The sequence below is a fragment of the Lingula anatina genome, chromosome 3 (genome assembly GCF_051362555.1).
Source record: "Lingula anatina isolate TDL-2025a chromosome 3, LinAna3.0, whole genome shotgun sequence".
Lineage (NCBI taxonomy): Eukaryota > Metazoa > Brachiopoda > Lingulata > Lingulida > Lingulidae > Lingula > Lingula anatina.
Window position 1 is genome coordinate 6,364,467 of NC_141769.1, and position 21,981 is coordinate 6,386,447.

Here is a 21,981-nt window from a genome sequence, read left to right on the forward strand (position 1 = left end):
AATGGCCGATCAAATAGCTATACAGTTTTCCAACTAAAGACCAGTAAACTAAACCAATTGCCAATAGTTGACTTTATGCCAAAGGACTATGGGCAACCATGGCAACAGTTTGGATTTGAAGTGGGGCCAATTTGTTTCCGATAAGCACTAATGTTGCCCTATCCCTGCTCACATGGAGTGACTCTTGATAGCTGAATCCTAGAATCTGACAGGGGTTGATAAAGGCAAGGAAGGACTTGTTTCCTGCTTTGTGATTTCAATCCGAGTGCCAATTGAGGAAAAAAGTTGTAAATATGGCATTGATTTATGGTCAGCAAATGATCTTTTTTGAGAAGTAAGTTATATGGTATGGATATTTGATAAGAAGTGAAATAATGAGCGAAAATATTCATCAATATATTAGATATTGTTTCATTAAATTTTTTTGAGTGAATAAGTGGACTATAAAGGCTCTGAGATAAAAAGATCCACCTTTCATTTCCAGTTTGCTTATGTCATCTACATAGGCAAAGAGAAATGTTTCACATCTTATCTGTTCTTGCCACATTGAAATCACAAATGCAGGAAGCAAATTATTTCTGTTCTTGTACATTCTCTAATAGAAGGAACAGCTTGTTGATGAGTTCTTTGTTTAAGGGCATGGGGGAGCAACAAAGTGATGTATGATATGTGTAGAGATGAACAGCTGGGCTTTCAGCCTTCTAGCTTGCCTGGCCAAGGTAATTGCGCCCATAAATCGTGTTCTTGACTAATTAATGGCCATCATAGCATCTTTTGAGGGATGTCCATATAAAGTGAGTGGACTATTATACTAGAACTACATTGAAAACACTGCAAAACATAAAATAGTTGGATTACTGCAATTTTTTCAGCAACTTTTTCAACCAGTCAGACATGGCTGTGAATATAGAATTTGATAGTTTACTAATATATAAATTACTATGGAGAAATAAGGCCATTCCCTAAACACTCTGTTTGCCAATAAAAACTCTCTCTGTTTTATCTCTCTCATCTGTTCCTCCACTAAGCGTGGCTTGTCTTGGTTGAAAAAGTCATGTGAACCAAGACAAGCCACACTCTTAAATCTGACAGAAGCGTACCGTTATCTTGGTGAGGTAAGCTTTAAGGTGTCTCAACCATTGCATATGACAACTTTGCCTTGCTTGCCTTTGGTTGCAAGAATTAATTGCATTGTGTATATTTAATGAAAGGTTTTGGACATAGAAAGCTAACTAAAATCTGGTTATTTTTATCCCAAGATCGAACTGACTTTAAAGGGGGAAAAAAAAAGATGAGCAAGACAAAGTTGCAATGTGCATTGTATATGGTAGGTACATGATTGGCCAGACTTGAGTCAAATACATTACATGAAAAATAATATTTTATTTGACCCTGAAACTTGTAATTTCAAAGTTCCATCCAATTAAAAATGCATATAGGTATTTATGTTTTTATTTAATTTTAGATGTTCCATTCCATAAATTCTCAATTTTAGTGTTTAATGTCCAATGTTCATGTGCATTCTTTTCACTGACAATTTCGATAAGATTCCACTTTTTATTTTGAACATTAGATAGAGTACAGTGAGTACATTCGTATGGCTCTTGCTTCTGACCAAACAGGCACCTACTGGCTTATATTATGTGTACCATATAGACGAGCTAAGCTTTATTGGTTTGATGCAATAAACTTATTAACTTTTACACCGTTTTTGATATAGTGTAAAGTGTAGCCTAGAGACTAATCTGCAAAACAGAGTTCAGTTAATCACATTATATAATAATAACTTCACTATTAGCAATGATGGTGTATTGGAGATTTCAAATGGTGCTATACAGTATATCTGTGATTTTTAGATTCTGCAGAGAACTTGCATTCAGTTATTGTCAATGGGACACAGTTTCACAAAAGAAAGTAGCTCAAAAGTTCAATGCAACTTCAGTTCTGAAAATTTTATATCTGTGTTGTCCTTGGATATGTCTGTATTAGTCCACTAAAATGAAATAGCTATTGGTCTATAACATCATTAGTGTCTTACCTATAGTAAGGCAGAGCCGATATCCCTATTTAAATGGACTATCTCTGGTGTATTTTGGGTCAAGATAGATAAAAATTTTATAGGCTTTTTAGTTGGAGCGAACTTACAACATGCCTTCTTTTATGAAACTGGCCCCAGCTAGGGCTTTTCCCTGTGGTTTCCAATATGAAGGGCAGGCAATGATGGCTAAGGCCAGCACACATGGCGAGCTCTCTGCTGAGCTTCCAACCTCATGAGCCCAACAATGTCAACTCATTGCTCACGTTTTGGTGAGTTTTATTTTTGCCTCAGGAGATCTGATACCCAGAAACACGTACTTGCTATATATCTCAAGTTGGGGCGCATGCAGACCTTATGGCTCAGACCTTACATGGCAAGTAGCTCAGCACAAAGCTCCAAGTGTGTGTTGAACAAAAAAGAGAAAAATTCACGGGTGGTAAACAAATGTGTAAACTCCATTCTGCTAACATCTGGAATAATAAACTCCAAATTGTCTTTTAGTTTCGCAGATTGCCCAGTCTTCCATATTGAAATCTGCAAGGAATGAGAACAAGTAGGAATCCACCCAGCTCAAATGATTTTGTAGAGCATTGCAGTAGTTAAGGCACAAGTAAAAGTGACAATCAGGTCTCACCAAATGCAATTATCTGTAATCTGAACAATTTGGGGTCGTATCCGTCTTTGATGCGACGAAAGTTCTCACCCAACAAGAGAAGGGATTGCTAGTTTGCCCCTTTTTAAAGCAGAATTTCTTGTGAAACACCTAAGAAATTGGGCCCACTGTTTTGGAGGAGGGGCACAGTAGTCAGATTGGTTAAAGGCCAGGCTGGAAAACAAGATAACACCGTTTTTTGTTTTATTTTTAATCGCTGCATTTTTTCAGTGAACACTTGTAGTTATAATTTCAAGAATTGCTTTGGGTACTATGCCAGGGTACTCTGTCCAGTGGGCTTTCATAAGCAGAGGTGATACCACTAATATTATCAATTCCACCTTGTTTGTGTTCATTAAGTCACAGCAGTTTTACTCTTTAGATACTAATCATAGCTATTATGAAGCCCTTTATTTTTATCAGTAATTATATACCGACACTTGCAGTGTTTGAGTAATGTGAGCGCTTCTGTGTATACATGTTGTTGTCAACCAATACATTCATTGACCTGAAAGATCCCAAATGTCTTTTTTTTTTACTATAGGTTTATTGGAAGGTTTTGTTTGATAAAAATGCATGCACATTTTGAAAAGAGGAATGGTTGGATCCCATCTCTATCCAAGCACCATTTACATTTATTGTGACAATTGTTATAATTATCCACTAAGGTTTAATTGAACAAAATACAGGTTGAATTGAAAACTAATTGTAATATATTGTAAACTTTTATTGTACTATGGACGCAAAATTAATTTTTGATTAAACACATTCTGAGTAAAAGTTAGTTTCTCAAAGAAACAGCAACATAAATATTTTTTTGCATTTCTTTCAGAACAGGTTTTGGTTCAAATATTGAATCCAAAATATGAGGACTGATCTACACATTCAGTCTGAACTCGACTCCTGGCATGGCCATAGAGCCTTCTTCCAAATATTTTTGTTTAGCATCTGTATATTTGCCAGCTTTGCTGCCTAGTATTTTTATCATGTTTCAGCCTGGCCTCTGAACTGCTGTTGGGTTTCCCACTGCCAGTGTATTTAAGCTGTATCACTGCCATATTGTGGAATAAACTTTGTAATGACTGGCATCAAGTGTTAGTTTTACTGCTCTTCTGGTGGCCTGGTTCACAAAAGAACTTAATTTTGACCTAAAATTGGTATTAACTTTTTAAACTAAAAGTTGGTATAAACTTTAAGACCACAATTTGAGGGTACTTTAATATATTCAACCCAGTTGCTACTAAGATGAAAAAAATGCTGCAATTTTTTACCAGTCTTCATCCTACTAAACTGGGGGAATAAGCAGTTTCTTGTGGTTCAAAATAGGCCGAAATTTTGGTTTGGAGAATTAATATCAACTTTTGGGTTTCAGCTGTTTTGTGGACCTGGCCCCAGTGTTTCAATAATTTATGTCCATTACATTTTATAATTCTTCATGCTGTCTCATTTGGTAAAACTTCTTCATAACTTTGCACTGTATGAATTCAAAGAGAGAGAAATCCCAAATGCATTTCAACACTTAAAATGTACAGCAGCAGCAAGATGTTTTAAGGAAGAGAGAATGTAACTATAAGAGAGAAAATATGGTAGAATGCCCCTTAACTTATCCTACTCCCCATCAGCTAAGAGGTGCAACATAAATAAAACAAATGAATAATACTAGTAATGCTGATAAACTTCTGAGCGAAACACACCGACTACAATTGCAGCTTGACTGCATTTGTTACATATCAATGTTTAATGTACTGTTAGCTATACCATGAACTTCACATCTGATGGAGGCCAGTCTTCATTTCAACCCTCAGATAATCATCTAGATATGTGGTACAGTAGAAGAGTATGTGACACAGGGGTGGATTTAGGCTGTCTTTCAGGTCTTCCAGAAGACGGATTTTAAACTTTACATTGACGGGTGTCTAACTTTTCTGTCGGAAGACGGTCAGAAAAGGAGGATTGACCAACAAAAATAATTAGGAAGTCTGTAAGAAAATATCTCTGGATCTGCCCCTGCAAACATCCTTAATACTAGTAGACCCATCTGAAATTTGTGATTGGCATGGTGAACTCAATTCAAATTGGGTTTCTATGGATATTTGAAAATGAAGATGCTGGGCTGCTTCGGTTCCAAAACTTGGCCTAACATGACCATATGAGGTACATTTAATACCCAGTTTTATACCATATGTTACAGTAGAAAGAAGTGCACCCTTTATTGGATTACTTATTGGAAGGTAATGTAAAAATAAGACAATTGTCACAGTACGTCAGAGGACAAAGAAGCCTCTTGGTAGCCTGAACAATTTTTATTAACAGAACAGGTTTGTAACTAAAAATGAAGCTGAAAAAAATTCAACAAAAAAGCTCACATTTTGCAGACTGAAACTGACCTATTCATTAAAAAAAAAAAAAAAAATCTTATCAAATTGCCCATTTGACAATGTCATTGTAGATTTGCAAGCTTCTGTTTTAAATTTTGTCAAAACAAAGCTTATGAATTTTGGCTCTGGTTTTGTCACATTTTCACTTCTCTTTGCATGGTACTTTACTAACCCTACCAGAAAAAATGTAAATCTTGAAAAAGTGAGTAAAACTATTGAGTCACAATATATATACTTGAAGGATAATCTGAGGTGGAAATGCATTCCATGCCATTTTTTGGTGAAATGGTGTAAAAATCGGTACAATAATTATTCTGGACAAAAATTTCCAGAATACTAAATCATGAAGCTGTTCCAACATGCAGTTATACAAAAACTTGGTACATTTAATTAAGGTTTAATTGTAATACCCTATATGACACCCCTCAGAACACTTTCTTTCAATACATTATGTAAAAATTGGATGCCAGCGAAACACTAATACAAAATGCAGCTGTTCAGAAAATGAATAAACTAAAAATTCAGTTTCTCTGATGCGAAGCCACTGTCCAGCATGGCGCTATGTTTGGAGGACTGCCGTGAGCCGTCCACACTGGCAGAGTCCAACATCCGCTGGTGAAGCAAACTGGTGGAGGTCACCAAGGAAGGGTGACCAAGTGGTGCCAAATGACCACAGACCCCTTCCAGATCATCTCCAGTCAGGTCAGTCTGGACCTCATGGTCCACCTGCTGGACTTTGCTCACCGTTTTCATGTTATTGTTACCTACAGCACCACCAACTACATGCCCAGTCCTATGCATGTACTGATTATTGACACCAACTTGAGCAGACCCCACTGCATGCTGGGAGGAAGTCACATGACAAACATGTGACCCCAGTGCTGGTTTTGATTGGACAATTGTGGGGGTGATGAGTGGAGAATGGCGTGGTCCAAAGCTTGATGCTGCTGCCATGGGTAGAGTACTTGGGTAGATGCCAGCCTGGTAAGGAGAGAAAGCCGAACCTTCGTGTTTGCCAAGACTTTGTGGACTGTGTGGAGAGTGAGTGGAGCTCTCTGGAGGTGTGTTGCCATAGGGACTGTCATACCTCAGGGAAGATGTCGCTGGGCTCGCTGTGCGACTGTTGTTGCTGCTGTTGCCAGCATCTGAGATTTAAATAAAAATCAAGCCAATAAATGCAGACAGCACAGCTTTAACTGAACACAGATATAGTATTTGGTCAAACATTAAAGTAATAATGCCTTATAAACAGTAGCCTTGCTTCTACTTTTTCAAAAATGTTTATGCACTAAGATTCTCTAATGCTACTCAGTGTTTGATGAATTTAATTTACATACCATGCTGAGCTTTGTCCTGTACTTTTAACCTGTCGATCTTATCACTCAGTTCTAAAATATGGGACTCCTGTCTCCTGTTGATTTTTTTCATAACCTGGTATCTTTCCTCCATCGCCTGAGGAAATATGATATATTTTATAGGAGGACTTTGGCATACAAAAGAGTCTTTAATGCATACAGAGATCATTTTACCTTATACACCAAAAAGAAAATAAAAAACTCATCACCTAAGATATGACCTATCAAAAACTCCTGAGAAAATTATAATCCATAAACTCATTTTTCCTTTGTGAAATGAGGGTTTTTCAATCAGAGTACATGATAGTTAAAGCCCACAAGCTGCAATTAAACATTTTATGTAAGAGGATAAAGGTATTCTACAATTCTTCACTATACTATTTTGTCTATGATAAGTTAACTTTGTGACAATCTGTCTGTAGCATAGGCCTATACTGGACATAAAACATCTTAAATGATATGCTAGCACAGGCCTATGCTGGACAGATTCATCCCAGCATAGGGCTCTTAACAGAGAATCTCTACTGTACACACCTTGATTTGGTCTTTATGCCTGTTTTTGACTCTTTCCAAAGTTTTCTTTTCCTCAGCCATGGCCATTTCTTTACTTTTCAACAGTTCCTCCACCTCGGCCAGATGACTCCTGTAGCCCTCCACCTCCACTGTCTTCTGGTCCAGACTTAGCCTGATATCTGAGGTAGAACAGACAAGTTTGACAAGTTTGGGATAATACACTGTTACCTGTGCAATATATGGCGGTACACGTCAAGGGTCTGTGATATATATAACCAGAGGGTGGCAGTATGACACTCAATGATGATCAATTTAGAAATTTGATATCCATCAGAAAAACAGAGATCAACATGATGTTTTATAGTAAAATAGATTCAGATATTAAGTGTGGGATATACACTGTCACCGAAACCATAAATAGAAGTGTTCAAGGCATACATCATGAGAGTGTATTATTTGCATACATACAGAGAGAAAGTCAAACAGGGCCGTACTACAGGACACAGAAAGGACACCATCCAGTGTAAAGGGAGCTTTCAGAGTATACCTGTACATTTTACATGCCCACTGGACAAAATTTTAGTCATTACTTCTTAGACATTTGAATCATGACCCCCTTATTGACCAAACGCAGTACACTTACTGTTATTCTCTGCCTTGTATGTGTCTATCAAATAAAGAGTCTGCGGGCGAACTTCCTTCTGCAGAATCATAGCCTCTTGACGCTCCTTATACTGCTGTTGAAGCTCTCCCATTAATAAAATTTCTTTATTTAGATGATTGACCTGACAAAAAAAAGACATAAGTAATGTCAGTCTACCAAGACTATATATTGTAAAATCAATATCAAATATACCCATTTCTTATCTATATAAGGGTTCAAAATATCTTTAATGTTCCTAAATCCTCCAAAGCAGGTTTCTCTAATTCTGGCATTCATATTAATATTCAATTTTTCCCTGTGATTATAATGATTAATGAAGAGATTTTGTAGAATGAAAAAAAATAAAGAACAGTTAGTTGAAGGGCACAACTTTGAATTCAATACTTTGTGTTTTAAGCTTAATTTTTAATATTCATTTATTAAAGGAAATCAACAAAATTAGGTACACAGGTAGAACAAAAAAAAAAACAAACTTTCCATCACCTTACAATATTGACCCCATTTTAGGACAAAGAAACTTCTCAAAGTTTTTTTTACCTGTTCTTGAAGTTCCTGAGTCATATCTGCTTTTTCCTGGGTCAAACCCAACTGGGTTTCCAGCTGAAATATCTGGGCTTTCAGGTTGGAGATTTCCTTGAAAATACCAATGTCACTGTTTGAACAAAATACTTAACATTTTCTATAGCCATATTGCATTTACATGTGTAGTTTTTACATGTTTCTTACTAGAACAAGCAAAACAAATTTTAAGTTATGTGCTATTGAAAAGCATGAATACTCCTCTGAGCTTAATGACCATGCAGCAGTTTTTTCCCCCTATCATTTTTTTCAATATTACAAGCAGTCTTCAAATTAACAGTAAAAAGTTGCTAGTAGCCTGGTTACATTCAAAAGGGCTTAGTCCAAAGCCTACAATCTATATCATACACCCCTGGGTATTCAAACCAGGGTTAAAACCCATAGGCTCTAAGCCTTAACACATTATTATTAAATCTGCCCTCTAAATTTGAATTGTAACAAAATAAATTGATGGAAACTTCATCCACACATAGCTTACCTCTTGCAAATTATCATTTTCCTGCCTGTTAACGACTAACATGTTCTGTAGTTCTTTATTATTGTATTTCAGCGTTTCATTATCTTGAGTGAGTGATCTGAAAATGTAGAAAGATATGAATTAATCCTAACAACTAACAGATGACTACCAAACTGACTGCCATGAGTTCAAATTAAATAAATAAATAAATAAATAAATAAATAAATAAATAAATAAATAAATATAATTTCTCATTCTTGACCTGTATTAATCAGGTATCTAATTACAGTACTGAATAAATAATTCAAATCTTAGAGAATATATTCCAGCACATTTATTAGAATCTTTTTGAATTTGTCATAATAACAAAAATTAAATCAAATATGTATGGGGGGGGGGGGGGGGGATCTAATGTAGTCCATTTTTCACTGATTAATTAATTAATGTATACAATTTTTCCAATACTTCAGTTTCTGTTCTCCTCCTTTCTTCAGATTGTCCAAGGCTTCCATGAGGTTCCTGTTCTCCTGCCCCTTGGAGTTCAGAGTTCTGGTCAGGTGCTGGATCTCATCTTCCTGAAGCTTGAGCTGATCTCCCTGAAAAAGAAAACAAAAACAAGCCCAAGGTGTGGTCCTCATAGAACTAATGGCAGAAATGGTCTACTTTTTGCCTGATAAAAGTGAAATCTTCTTTGGAAGCTTTCATCTGTTACCCTTGGCCTTGATCACTCTGATACATGACAGTGATGGTGTAATTTTTCAGCTTGTGTTTGATAATTTTCATTTAGGAACTCAAGAAGTTCTGCCCTCTGTGTGTCTAGTGATGATGATGATAATGTAGATGATTATGTGCGTATACTTATGTGAGTTTATGCCGGAGTGTGTGAGGGATTTGTTGGAATGCCTAGTGCATAAAGCAATCAACATCTCTCACATTTTTAATGTATAGCTTTATATCCTAATTATATCCTTTTTATCAGAAGATTCTAAGCTTGAATTTTCATGATTACCATGTTTTGAATATTTAACCTTTCTGGTGGATAAAAATGGAACCTTATACAAATATTGTACATCCAAGCTAATTATGATGCTCCATATTTTAAATTCTGAATTCATTATGAAACAAAAAACATTCTTCACTTACCCTTGCTACATTCTGTTCTTCTATCTTAGCCATTTTCACAACTTTCCCCAGTAGCCTCCTGTTCCTGCGTGCATGCATCTCACGCTTGTGGCGTTCGTACATCAGCTGGTTGTGAAGCAGGAGCGTGCGGCCTTTCAAGATGTTGATCTCATCTGGAGGTGGCAATCCTAGAATGAAACACTCATTTTAAAAACTAGAACTAAGGACCCCCAAAATTCATTTGTTTATACAATAGAATCTACATAACTCATCTTATAACTGGAATAATCATTATTGTAAATCTCCAATAAAACCTTGTGAAATGGACTTTTTTTCACATTAGCTATGGACATTGCTTGCATAATTGTCCTTAAGTGTTTGAGTTATACATTGTCGATTGTATTTGTAAAACTTTTAATGAAAATTAAACTTCTTAAAAATAAAAATCTTATTTATGAACATTACCATAAATTGACTGACAATACGCAATACACAGCATTTGATTCCTTGGGATGCTTTCAAATTATATTCGACCACTTTGTTTACATATCTCTTACATCATCATATCAACTCTAGATAAATGATATGCTATAACCCATCTGCTTAAGAACTACTGAAACTCATGCTAAGTGAATTCTATAAACCAAATAACTACAAAATAATGTTCAATTCTAACATGAACATGGTTACTTGAAATGTAAAAGCCCATTCAAACAACAGCTAAAGATCATTACCAATACACCTTCACACTGAAATACATTAAGTATTATAGTGATAATAATTATGATTTTTAGCTGTGTGAAGTGCTATTATTGTGAATCTGAATGCATAACACAGCTGATGAAATTCTTTGCCAGTTGTCACTGATTTTTCCATTCTATGAGGAATAAATCAGACCAATTTTCCTCCACCATGACCCATTTGCTAACTACTATAAGAATTTGCAATCTAACCTACCATAACCAGACTTCCAACCAACATTTCATATTTTACTTGGAATACACGTTAGGGGTTATCCACTTTTTTTCATCATTTTCAAGAGTGTTCCTTTACCAGACCCCCTCCTCCCCCCCCCTTTCAGAGTGTACAAGGCCAAAAGCAAAAAATGATAACCTTTGACAGCATGATGGATAATCATTTTCCTTATTTTTCAAGTGTACAGAGGGCAGTAGACTTGTGAAAATGATGATAAAAGTGGAAGACCCTTCTAACTAAAATTAAGTTACTGATAGCTAGCACCTTTTAACTATATGCAAACCTCCAACTAATTTGAAAAATTATTAATATTTTTTTGATTGTAAAGTACTGCAAATTGCCTGGCGAGTTGTTAAGGATATTTTCTACCAAACCATAACAACACAAAGAATAATTTCAAATGACTGACAGACAGAATACCTTTACGTGCATCTGTAAAATAAACAAAGAAATGCAAAATAAAATACGGCAAAGAGAAGAAAAATTTAACACAACTATTATTGATTCAACAAAGAAACAAAATATTTATATCAATTTCAAAACCAAGTCAAAAATAAAACAGAGTGAAAGACATTCTGCAAAATAAGGTTCAACATAAAAGTTTGTCAAGAAATAAAATCCAAATTGTGCAACAATAATGAGTGGTTGGTAGAAAATAATCATCCTTAAGTTGAATTATGATATTAAAACATGCTATTAATGTGTAAAAAAAGAGATCTTAAGACCAACATCCATTCCTAAATAAATAAATCATAACATAAAGCTTTAAATAAGTTAATGTTAGCAAAAAATTTACTTAGGTCAAAAATATAAGAAATTATTGGGACAAAAATCAAATACTGAATCCTAAGAAAAAAACTTTTAAAATAAAAAGCACCTGGCAGAAAAAAACTGGGTGGTGAAATGGTCAGAATCAAATTTTTAATATAAGTTCCTTGCCATTATAAGTCAGTATGGTAAAAAGGTTTACTTAAAATTAAAAAGAACACCTTCCCCCTTTAAAATTACTGACTTCAGGCATCCAAGCCTTATATAAATAAGTCTAAAAAAAGCAGTCGGTCATGCTGTGAGCACAAGAAGCCCCCGTGTACCTCCAAAATGTGTCCAGTTCACATGCTCCAGGTTGATGAGGGAGAGATTTCTCACTTCTTTAGCATGCGTCTCACCTCCTAGCTGGAGGTGGCGGTCTAAAATCTCAGCTGGAGAGAAACTGGCATACATAGGAAGCTCTGTGCCTAAAAAAAAAAATAGTGAATTTGAACAGATTCATTTCATATCAAAATTTTTACATTATCTATAATATCAAAGTTTCATATTTTCTAGACTATCCGTAGGAAAGGAATGCAGGTTTAAAACATGCATGTGGTGCATTTATTTGAAATTCTATGACCTTCTTAATTTTCAAGAATCTCTGCTATAGAGAAAGTGGCACCTAATGGAAAAGGAATGAAGCTTTTGAGCATTACATTTTAAAAGTTCAAACATTCTCTCAGTAATTTTGGTGGCAGCTATCTTGGATTCTAAGCTACTTTTGCAATTCACTTCATTCCAAATTCAGCATGTTCATTAATCATAGTGGTAAGGCTCTGAGATAAAATTAATGTACCTAAAAAAAAAAGCTGAAAATTCTTGTTTAACATCTTTAAAACTTGACCTAAAGACTACAAGCTACATAATACAATACAGTAACTGTAACAATCTTTTCATGGCAAAAAAAACGGATACGATTAGACACCTGACCATACACACCTGGTAGACTAGGGGTGGTTCTGCTGTGTGCTGTAGGCTGCACCAGTGTGCTGTCAGCAGTTAAATACACTCTCTCCATACACGACTGACACGGCACCAGGGGGGTGTAGGGCAACGCAGTCGGCCACAGGTGTTGGTACGGAACTGCCGCATCCCCATCGGTGGTACTGAGACTCGTTCTTGAGGCAGCATGCTGCAGTAGGTAATAGTTAGCCAGGGTGTCTTGTGAGAGAGATCCCAGCATGCCTGTTGTCGTCATGGCAACATTTGGCAAAGAGCCAGGAACAGACTGTGCAGATGTGACGGGAATTCCTATATCCATGCCTGGCAAATTAATTGAGCCTGAAGAGGATAAACTTCCCTTTCTAGCATCCATGGGAACACTGGTCGTTGTCAGAGTAACTAAACCAGAACTGATAGGCTTAGTCTGAGTGACTACCAAGACAGGCTGTTGGGCGCCTCCTGCATATATATCCCCAAGCTCAGTCTCTGTCTGTTCATCAACCATCATCATGGCACTGGTCTTTTTCCCAGGGATGGCTGCCTCGTCAAACTGACCCGTCCTCTCTTCATCAGCCATCTCAGGACAGGAAAGTGACCTGGAGCCTCTTTGGATTGACATGGATTCTTTGAGCTTTTCACGGTCAATACTCATGCTGTTGAAGCGTATTCTGTTGACTGTTTTCATGAACTGTGCCACGGATTGAGCTGTAAGTTCCTCACTGCCATTTGGGCTGTCACCATTTTGTGCCTCAGCATCACTCATTTCTTCTTTGCTTTCAGATTCCAAGTCAAACTCAATCTTGTTGATGTCACATATCTCTTGATCTGGAAAAGTTCTAACTTTGATATAAATTTTCCATATTTTTTCTATCAATACTCATCAATAACAAAAATTAAAGGTAAAAAAACAGTTTTCAGGTTGAAGATGAATCAATAAAACAGCATTGCCTGTGGATAATTCGTGAGCTAAACAGTGAGGGAAGTAGCAAAGATTATATCTTAAATCAAAATAAATATTGTAGGTAATAAAATGAATAATAAATAAATTAATAAATTAGTCACTAAATTAATCATAAATAGCTAAGCACCTTCAGCATCATGCATTTCCACAGCAGAACCATGATCTGATAACTTCTCAATTACATGTGGCAAGGACTTTACAGAAAGGTTTGACATGCTGTCACATGACTTCTTCATCAGCTCCTCCTCAGCCGTTTCCTTCACACCATCTGACACAGATGATAAATTTAGGGTCAACTTGACCTCTGAACTCTCTGCATGAGGTAAAGATCCCTCCCTCTGATGTGCAGGTGGGATATTGGTTTTCTCACCATTAATGTCAGAGGCTTTGTCATGGTGAACACTGAAACCTGACTGGATCGGCTGTGTTTCTGTAAGTTTTGATACTACCCTGATTGTCTCAGTTTCAGATGGCGTCTGTGTTACTTCAGGACAGGAAGTTGGTATGTAAGGTTTACTTGGTGGACTGGAGGCTATAAGTCCTGATGATGACGCAGTTGTTGTCCTCAGTTGGGAAACCAGATCCTTCTTGATGGGAACTCCAGCTGAGGCTGAGGCAGACACAGCTGTCTTATTCGCTGCCAAAGCCTGCGCTGTTGCAGCAGTCTCAGAGTTAAAACACTCCAAAGTATCTTCAGCCCTCTCCAGTGGGGCATCTTCCCTGAAGGCTAAAGTTCTCTTTGCAGTGACAGGTGGCTTTGTGGTGAAGTCTCTCTTCATGGGGGATGCTGGGATACTGCTGTCAGATAGAGGCTTGTCCTGCGTGGGGGTGGGGGTCTTAGGATGGAACAGCTTCAGTCCTAGCTTATTGGTCTTGGAGTCTCCAGACAGGGGGTGCTGGGTGGTCCTACTGTGGGTCCTCCTGGACTCCGAACCCCTCTCCTCACTGGGAGGTGTAGTACCCCTGGGGGTGTCTACGGGCGTGGCAGCAGGGGTGGTAGGAGTGCCTAGAGATTAACAAAAGAACAAGTGAGTTTATATTTAGTATTTTGGTTCTCGCAGTATAAAATGCAAGGTTTAATACATTTTACACAATTATTTATCAAATAGACATCAGCTATTACTTAATTCTTGTGTATTCAGAATACTTTATAAATAGCAATTAAGGTGAAACAAGAAGAAAAAACAACAAAAACAACAACACCAACAACATCATCAACAACAACAGTACTTGTGGTTAACCCACCCTGATATGACCCCATCATGTCAGAATGGCTGTGAGAAGGTGTCACATCCTTGGAAGAAGGTGGGGGAGTTGACAGTCCACATGTCATGGCTGGGGACCACAGTAGGGTCTCTGCACCACCAGCAGAGGGAGGGGGGATTGACAGGAGCCCCTGGAGCTGTGAGGGTGGGGTCTGGTGAGCCGGGTGCAGCACTACAAAGCTAGGGACCTGTTGGCTAGGCAGCTCAGCTGGAAGATGAGAAGTATCCAATTAACAATACTGGCTATATTGTGTATAAAAAATTTCTCTTCATTGCATGACCAGTGCATTGGCAGTCAGACTAGCATGCCTCAGTCTCTTCTATAGACATAAATTTCTTCCTACCTGTGCACTGGTAGATTTAGTAAAACAAGCAGGAAAGGATGGGGGCACACATTGATAAATTTCACTTGCAAAATTAAAAATTTAGACAGTCAATAATTACAATAATTATTATAATAATGCATAGAGATGGCTAATGCCTCTCGATTTTGTCTCACTTCAGTTGTTACACTATTTATTGAATGGGAAGGGGGAGGGGGGCAAGTCAAATGAGTATCTGTGAAGTTAAAGAAATAAGTTATGGACTGGTTGTACCTTGAGAAGATATGGACATCCTACTGATACTGCCCTCCCTGTATATATTGTGATCCAGTGGAGAAATGGTGTCCTGTCCACACAGAGGTCCCCAGATTGGACAGCTGACATCTTCCTTTGTCCCCTCTATGGGATCCAGGGACATCTTAGCACAGTCAATTATGATGTCATGGGTCTCCATGGTCTTCCATCTGAAAATGGAAGTGAAAGCTAAAGGAGTTTCATTCAGTGAACTCTAGTAATATGTTGGCACAATTTTAGATAATTTCACTGGGTCCAATATTTGATTGCAATCCAAGCAAAAAAAGACCCTCAGAACTTTTATCAGTATGGAAAAGAAATTTTGTATATTTTCAGTGTATACCAGCTTGTGTAACTGTTGCTATCGACTTATTTTGCATTACTCATGAAAAAATGTTCAATTTATTGCCAACTGACTTTTCTTTATTGAAAATTGGCTAACGAATACTTTGAAAGTTTAAATGATAATTACTCTCCTTCCTCCAGACATTTCACTAATGCATAGTTCTATCACTGCCATCTGTTCCGTCAACAAAACTGCAAATCATTTCCTTAAACCTAATTAATTTTACCTTTCTAAGCTCAACTCATAATCCTTGTTCCCCAGAATCAAGAGAGGGTGAATTCTAACCTTTTCTAGCATGGGCTGAAGATTTAAAAATAAAAATCAAATAAACCATACTTTAAACTGAGCACACATTTTTCTTATAGAATTTCAAATGCACCTTTCATCATAGCATGGCTATTAAGGTGATATGTAGTTCAAGAGAATTGTGTTAAAATGGGAGAGTGCGGCAGTGCCTACATTAAATTTCCCAAAATAAGTAAAATATCCACTCTACTCTTTATTTTCTTCATAGAACCAAAATAATTAAAAGAAGGCCAAAATAAACATTAGAGTAGGGCAAGGAACACATAGTTATTAACCTGGACTGTGGATTTGAAGACCTCTTGATTCTCCGACCTGGTGTAGAAAATACGTAGATATTCCACAAAGTTGACAGGGTACATTCCATATAACCGGTGGAAGAGAGCATACACCCCAACATTCAGATGAAGAAGATAGATATCTGGTACATTTCCTGTGAAGAAACAAAATTAAACTGGGTCATGAGACAACCTAATTTCCAAAGCAGAGTTTATCAGGTCAATGACCTGGATAGTTACCTTGGATTGTGTGTGCGTGTGCCTGGATGCATGTGCGTGATCAACATGTGGTCAACGTATTATAAATGAATTAGAGAAACACTTAAATCAATATCCAAACTCATAAAGAGAACTTGCCAGGTTTTTTGTTGTTGAAAGAAGCCAGCCTGCTGAAGGCATCGAATATTGACGGCAAATACGGGTGAATTCTCACTGGCTCCATGGGGAGGAGAGAGACAATGGCTAACAGGGCAGACATCAAGATGGGAACATCAGTGTCCGTCTGAAGTAAACAGATATATCAATATGTAAAGCACTACATTAAAAAACAAATATACACCAGGTTGCTAAGTGCCTGTACTCAAATTTGCATATTTAATTCCATGTTTTTTCTACTGATGAATTTCATCCCCATTTAGAACACAGATATTTAAAACTTTAGATTTTTATTTCATTTCTTTTCAATCTTTAAAATTGTTATTACTCATTACAACAGAGAAAGAAAGGAAAACGAAAAGTGAAAGGAAAAAAAAAAAAAACAAATGAAAAAAAAACAACAACATTATTTAAATCAGTTCTCACCTTAAGACACTTGATGACTGCCCCTAAGATGGGTTGTTTGATAATCACAGGGAGCCAGGCAGGTTGTTTTATAATGATATGCCCCAGCAGGGTCAGGGTGGGCAGGCGAGTCTGGATAGCCTTCATACAGTCATTCAACTTCTCAAACAGATGCTGAAGGAAAGATGCTCTAATGAAATTGTGTTGAAGATGTTTCGTTATAAAAATACTTTAGAATTTAAAAAGGGAAGTGTTAACATTCTATTTTCTTGAATTATGCATGTGGTGAATTTCTTCAATGACTCAGGGATAAAGATGCTTCTCTTCTTAAATTAAAAAAATATAATAAAATATATAATATGAGATATAAAATATTATCAATAACAAAATAAGTGCATGGTATTAAGTCTGCTCAAAATGTTTATGCCCACCCCCAAAATTTCTCTTTCATACAAATGTGAGCAATTAAGCAAAAATGTGTGTGTATATTTGCATATGTATATGATTGTAGTTGAAGTGCATATGCATTTGATTAAAAATGTGTGAATATGTTTGTGTGTGTCTGCATGTGTGAGCATGCACTCCGATGTATATGTGTACTTACTACAGCATGAGCATCCCCGATATTGGTCAAGATGTCCAATGTCTGCTCTGAGTTTGTGGTCATGTAATAGTCCACCAGTCCATTGAGAAGCCATTGGTACTTCTCCTTGTCTTTATCTACAAGAAAAAAATAAAAGAAGGCAATTCAATTAAAAAAAATAATAATAAGTTCCTGCAAATTTTTAAACAAAAGTTATAGATTGACAATTTAATATTGTTATGATGAATGATATATTCTGATCTACGGTGATGGTTAAAAAGATGTCCTGACTCCATAATTATTCTACACATATACTGTACAGTATGTATCATATATATCTGTATACACCTAAGGGGCAATATCATTTATCATCATCTTATCTTTTCACTATCCATCCATTCAGTAGGAGTTCCAAATCACCAAACAAAATCACAATGATCTTATCATTATTCAATAACATATTTCAGATAGTTGTAAATAATTAAAATGGAAAATGTAAAAATATTAAAAACAAAAACATATCCCATGTTACTCTTGAGGGTAATGTCCTATACATCAAGACTTGTTTAGAAGGGCCTAATCTGTTGACATTTGGCATGTGAGTTGAAGTTATCACCTTGGCAGACATCCAGCAACATGTGAAGATAGGCCAGGGTCAAGTTTGTGTATAGATAAGTGAAATCTTGACACAATTCCGGTGACCTGGGGTCAGGATCATAAAAGTACTGTAGCCCCCAAATCGGTCTTAACATTTAGTCCAAATATTTAGTCTACTTCAGTTCAAGATAAGTCCTTTGAAGTCCACATTAGCAATGTCTTTCTTGCACAATATTTACTTTAATTGCACTACTATTTTGTTTTCAAAGTGGACTCATTTTTCAATCAAAATCAATTTGTTAAACAGACCACTGGGAACAATTCAAGAGAAAACAGAGCAATATGTTTGTTTAACACACCAACTAAGGCAATTTAAATAATTTTTCTTCTGTGAGACAATTAATTATAACTGCTTTTTACCAAGTTCACACTGTCCAACCAAGTGCCTTTTATCATCTCCACACAAAATAAATCATTTTGCATCTAAAGGGCATAATATGTCAGCAAGCCACTAAATTATCTAGGCTTGGGGGTTAAATAAATAACCTCTGATGTATTTATAATCGATAACACAACTGTGAAAGTAACAGACAGTCAATAAATCTTGGCCATTCTCCAACAAGATGCATATAGATATATTACAGTTAAAAATATTGCTTCACTGAAAAAACTCTTTTTTTTTTAAATTTACAGCACCTACTAGTATCTTTTTCACAGTTGGTTTTTGCATTGGTTTCCTTGAGGGAAATGTCTGACAAACCATCACTAAATATATCATTTGTGGGTGTGCGTGTGCGTGTGTGTGTGTGCATGCGTGCGTGAATGTGTGCAAATGTACTATTTTTTTTTTGGGGGGGGGGGAGGAACAATTTTGTAAAATTAAATAAAACTATTAATATTTTTCTCAGAAGTGCAGTGCTTGCGAAGTTGTTGTTATAGACAAAGAAAAGAGGCCAAGGATGAAAGATAAGTAACAGCCTACTTAAGACAGATAAGTTCTTTGCTAAGTCAATAACATTTTTTAGTAAACAGGCCCACACATATTCAATGCCTTCTTTTTATTAAGTCAGGTATATTCTTACGTTCACTGAAAATTCTTTCACGTACTTCTCTTTTTTTTTTTTCAAAATCAAAATCTACATTTCTAGTAATTTTCACCCAAAAGTAATAAAATGAACTGATACAAACATGTATTACGTATGATGAAGTCAACCTTTGCCTCTGTTTGCATCTCCAGGCTGACAGGAGAAATGTGATAACTGCCAGACCTGTCTAGACAGTGGTTCTATCATGAGATCTGGAGTTATTTTTATTTTCTAAAATGCTTGAAGGCAATTCAGGTTACCCACCCTAAGCATCTTCCCACATCCACTCTCCTAAAGGCTATGTAGTTTTTTTTTCTTTGGCATTATGTTGACTTATAGTATCTGTTCCCACTATTATACTGTTAAGATTTATGTAAAAGTAAAATCGCACACTATGAATACTGCAACATTTGCCATTTTACAGTACTTTCCACCTTGAGAAAGTATTTTCCCATCATAAATTTTGTTCACTTTTTAAATTTTACAAAATTATAGGAATAAACCAGTGTGTTTCATCTAAAATCTGACAAAGTGCATTCTCAGAAACTTAAGTGGAAAAGTTGTGTGCAGAAAAGACATCATGGAACAAAAATTCTAGCTCTAATTGTTTTAAGTTATTTTTCTATTTCATATATTCAATCTTCATGTTATCCACACCTTCTTTTACTAGACCAACAGTTTCCGTTGCTCACTACTCCAAAATACCAGAGGTAGGCAAATTAAAGGCATAGACTGATATACAATATATAATATATATTTCATTTTTTTGTAATATTTAAAAATAAATAAATAAATAGATAAAAATCCAAGAGCTTATTAAATCCAGGCAAGTGATTATAAAGTGAGCTTAGCTAAACAATTAGCACAATAGTCACCGTACTACTCACTTGTGCTATGTTTCAGTGTGTCAACAATGACATCCCTGATCTCCTTCCTAGCGTCCAGGCTGGAGGAGTCCAGCAGATCAAACCTGACATATTGCTCTGTGTCAGCGCCACTGGGCTGCTGGGCGGCCATTACATTCCTAGAAGGAAAAGAACGGGGACAAGTATAAGTTGGGTATATAATACAATGTATGTACTAAGGAATAAATATGTAAGTAGGGAAAAGGAATAAAAAACATTTGGTTTGTGCTGCTTTACCATGTTTTCTTTCATTTTTTTGGGGGGAGGGGGGGAGAACGTTGACAAGGGTTAGCCCCAAAACTTGTGGGCCACATCCTCCCCCACCCCCCACCCCACCCCATTAATACCACCACCACGCACCGATCCCCCAATTATACACACGCATCGATTTTCAGCAAGATTGATGTAAGAGTAAAGACGACGTCTGAGTGTCAGATATAGGACATCTGCCAACGCATAACAATTCAGTAACGTAGACAAAGTATAGGCAGTACAAATGTTAAGCTAATACGCGCTATGCATGGGCATGTGAGCATGGAAAACACAAATTAGCCGGTGTAAATCGTGAAGTTAAACAAAATGCTGTCGCTGACACATTACGGCCCGACGAACGACTGTACTGTAGGTTATATTTCTTTTCTGCATGCTACCGAAAATATTTCAATTGAAGAAACTCAACATGTGTAACAATTCGACTGATTTCATGACTGTCATATCCTACAATTTACAGCATTGCTCAAATAAGGTAAATTTTAACAAAAAGTCTGCTCACCTGCAAAATCTTCACTCGTGACCGTCCATGTTACATCACGCGTGGTTTTACGAGATTTCAGATCGAAGGCGGCCATGTGAAATTCGCATTGGTTTCGTTTCGGTTTATTTTGTTTCACACACTTTGCGTTTTTGCATTGACATGGAACCATCTCAAAGCCTCCAAGAAAGGGAGCGTCTCCAGCAGGAGATATTACAGATTCGCCAGGCTCTCCAAGCGACAGATGACGTTGAGAGCGATGATGAAGTCGAAGAAAATGACGTCGCCGGAGAGGTGACGGGGAGTGACCGTGAAGATGGTATTTCAACCTTAAGGCTTGCTTTCTTGTTGACATATTTTAACGTTCTCAATATCACTGTCCTACACCTTATGCAACACTTTATACAAGTAAAATTGCAGCGTGTTTCAGAAGCTTCTATTTTACCTCTCCCCTTGCCTCAAATTGTGAATATGAAACGTGAACTTCAAAGTTGAATAAATTTTTGAATTTAGAACTCCCGAGTCCAAAATGTAAAATTCCTGTCAGTAACCTGTGCCTTCTTGAGCGTTGAGCAACATTTTCTCAATCTTTTTTTCAATTTACGGTTACTTATATTTCATATAGTGATATTTGTTGCTGTTCTCCCTGTGTTTTCAGAAGCCGGCCCCAGCGGTCAAGGAAGCACTGTTCGTTCAACTCCAGCCAGTATAAATCTGGACAGCTGCAGCTTTCAGGTGATAGAATTATGACTTTATAAAATATGTATGATGTTTGTAAAAAGATGAGATATACACAGGGTAAGAAGTTTCCGACTACTGGCAGATTTCTGCCCTTTTTCGGGTGGTGTTAGTGCTAACAACTCAAACAAGATTTTGTTTTTAGCTATATACAGAAGTGACAGGTACAAAGCAGGAGTGGATGCCACATAAAAGTTTCTTAGAGTGGTGCACATGATGCATACTGGTGGCAGAGTTGATAAAAAAAATAACCCTCTAGAGCAGGCTTCTTATGTCCCTAGACCTCC

At 36.7% G+C, this 21,981-nt stretch overlaps 3 protein-coding genes across 4 annotated transcripts in view; 2 read left to right on the top strand and 1 right to left on the bottom strand.

The window, feature by feature from the left end:
* Nucleotides 1–3,778, top strand: part of LOC106177514 (uncharacterized) — a 62,131-nt gene extending 58,353 nt beyond the window's left edge. For both annotated transcript variants that reach the window (XM_013560307.3, XM_087008051.1), the window contains one exon: nucleotides 1–3,778. In XM_013560307.3, coding sequence (XP_013415761.2) covers nucleotides 1–144 — 144 coding nt within the window. In that variant the 3' untranslated portion in view covers nucleotides 145–3,778.
* Nucleotides 3,403–21,045, bottom strand: LOC106177516 (uncharacterized). The gene is made up of 20 exons (XM_087008054.1): nucleotides 20,978–21,045; nucleotides 20,188–20,324; nucleotides 17,640–17,755; nucleotides 17,057–17,209; nucleotides 16,613–16,757; nucleotides 16,256–16,410; nucleotides 15,901–15,974; nucleotides 15,308–15,498; nucleotides 14,692–14,919; nucleotides 13,574–14,452; nucleotides 12,483–13,310; nucleotides 11,825–11,968; nucleotides 9,780–9,946; nucleotides 9,102–9,232; nucleotides 8,658–8,754; nucleotides 8,138–8,233; nucleotides 7,580–7,721; nucleotides 6,958–7,115; nucleotides 6,406–6,520; nucleotides 3,403–6,213 (listed from the first exon to the last, which is right to left on the bottom strand). Exons 2-20 carry the CDS (start codon nucleotides 20,315–20,317, stop codon nucleotides 5,582–5,584), a joined length of 4,581 nt encoding a protein of 1,526 aa, XP_086864180.1. The 5' UTR covers nucleotides 20,318–20,324; nucleotides 20,978–21,045; the 3' UTR covers nucleotides 3,403–5,581.
* The window catches only part of LOC106177515 (uncharacterized), a 16,422-nt gene continuing 15,449 nt past the window's right edge, over nucleotides 21,009–21,981 (top strand). Inside the window, exons 1-2 of the mRNA XM_013560309.2 lie at nucleotides 21,009–21,275; nucleotides 21,615–21,691. Coding sequence (XP_013415763.2) covers nucleotides 21,119–21,275; nucleotides 21,615–21,691 — 234 coding nt within the window. The 5' untranslated portion in view covers nucleotides 21,009–21,118. The remainder of the gene's footprint in view (nucleotides 21,276–21,614; nucleotides 21,692–21,981) is intronic.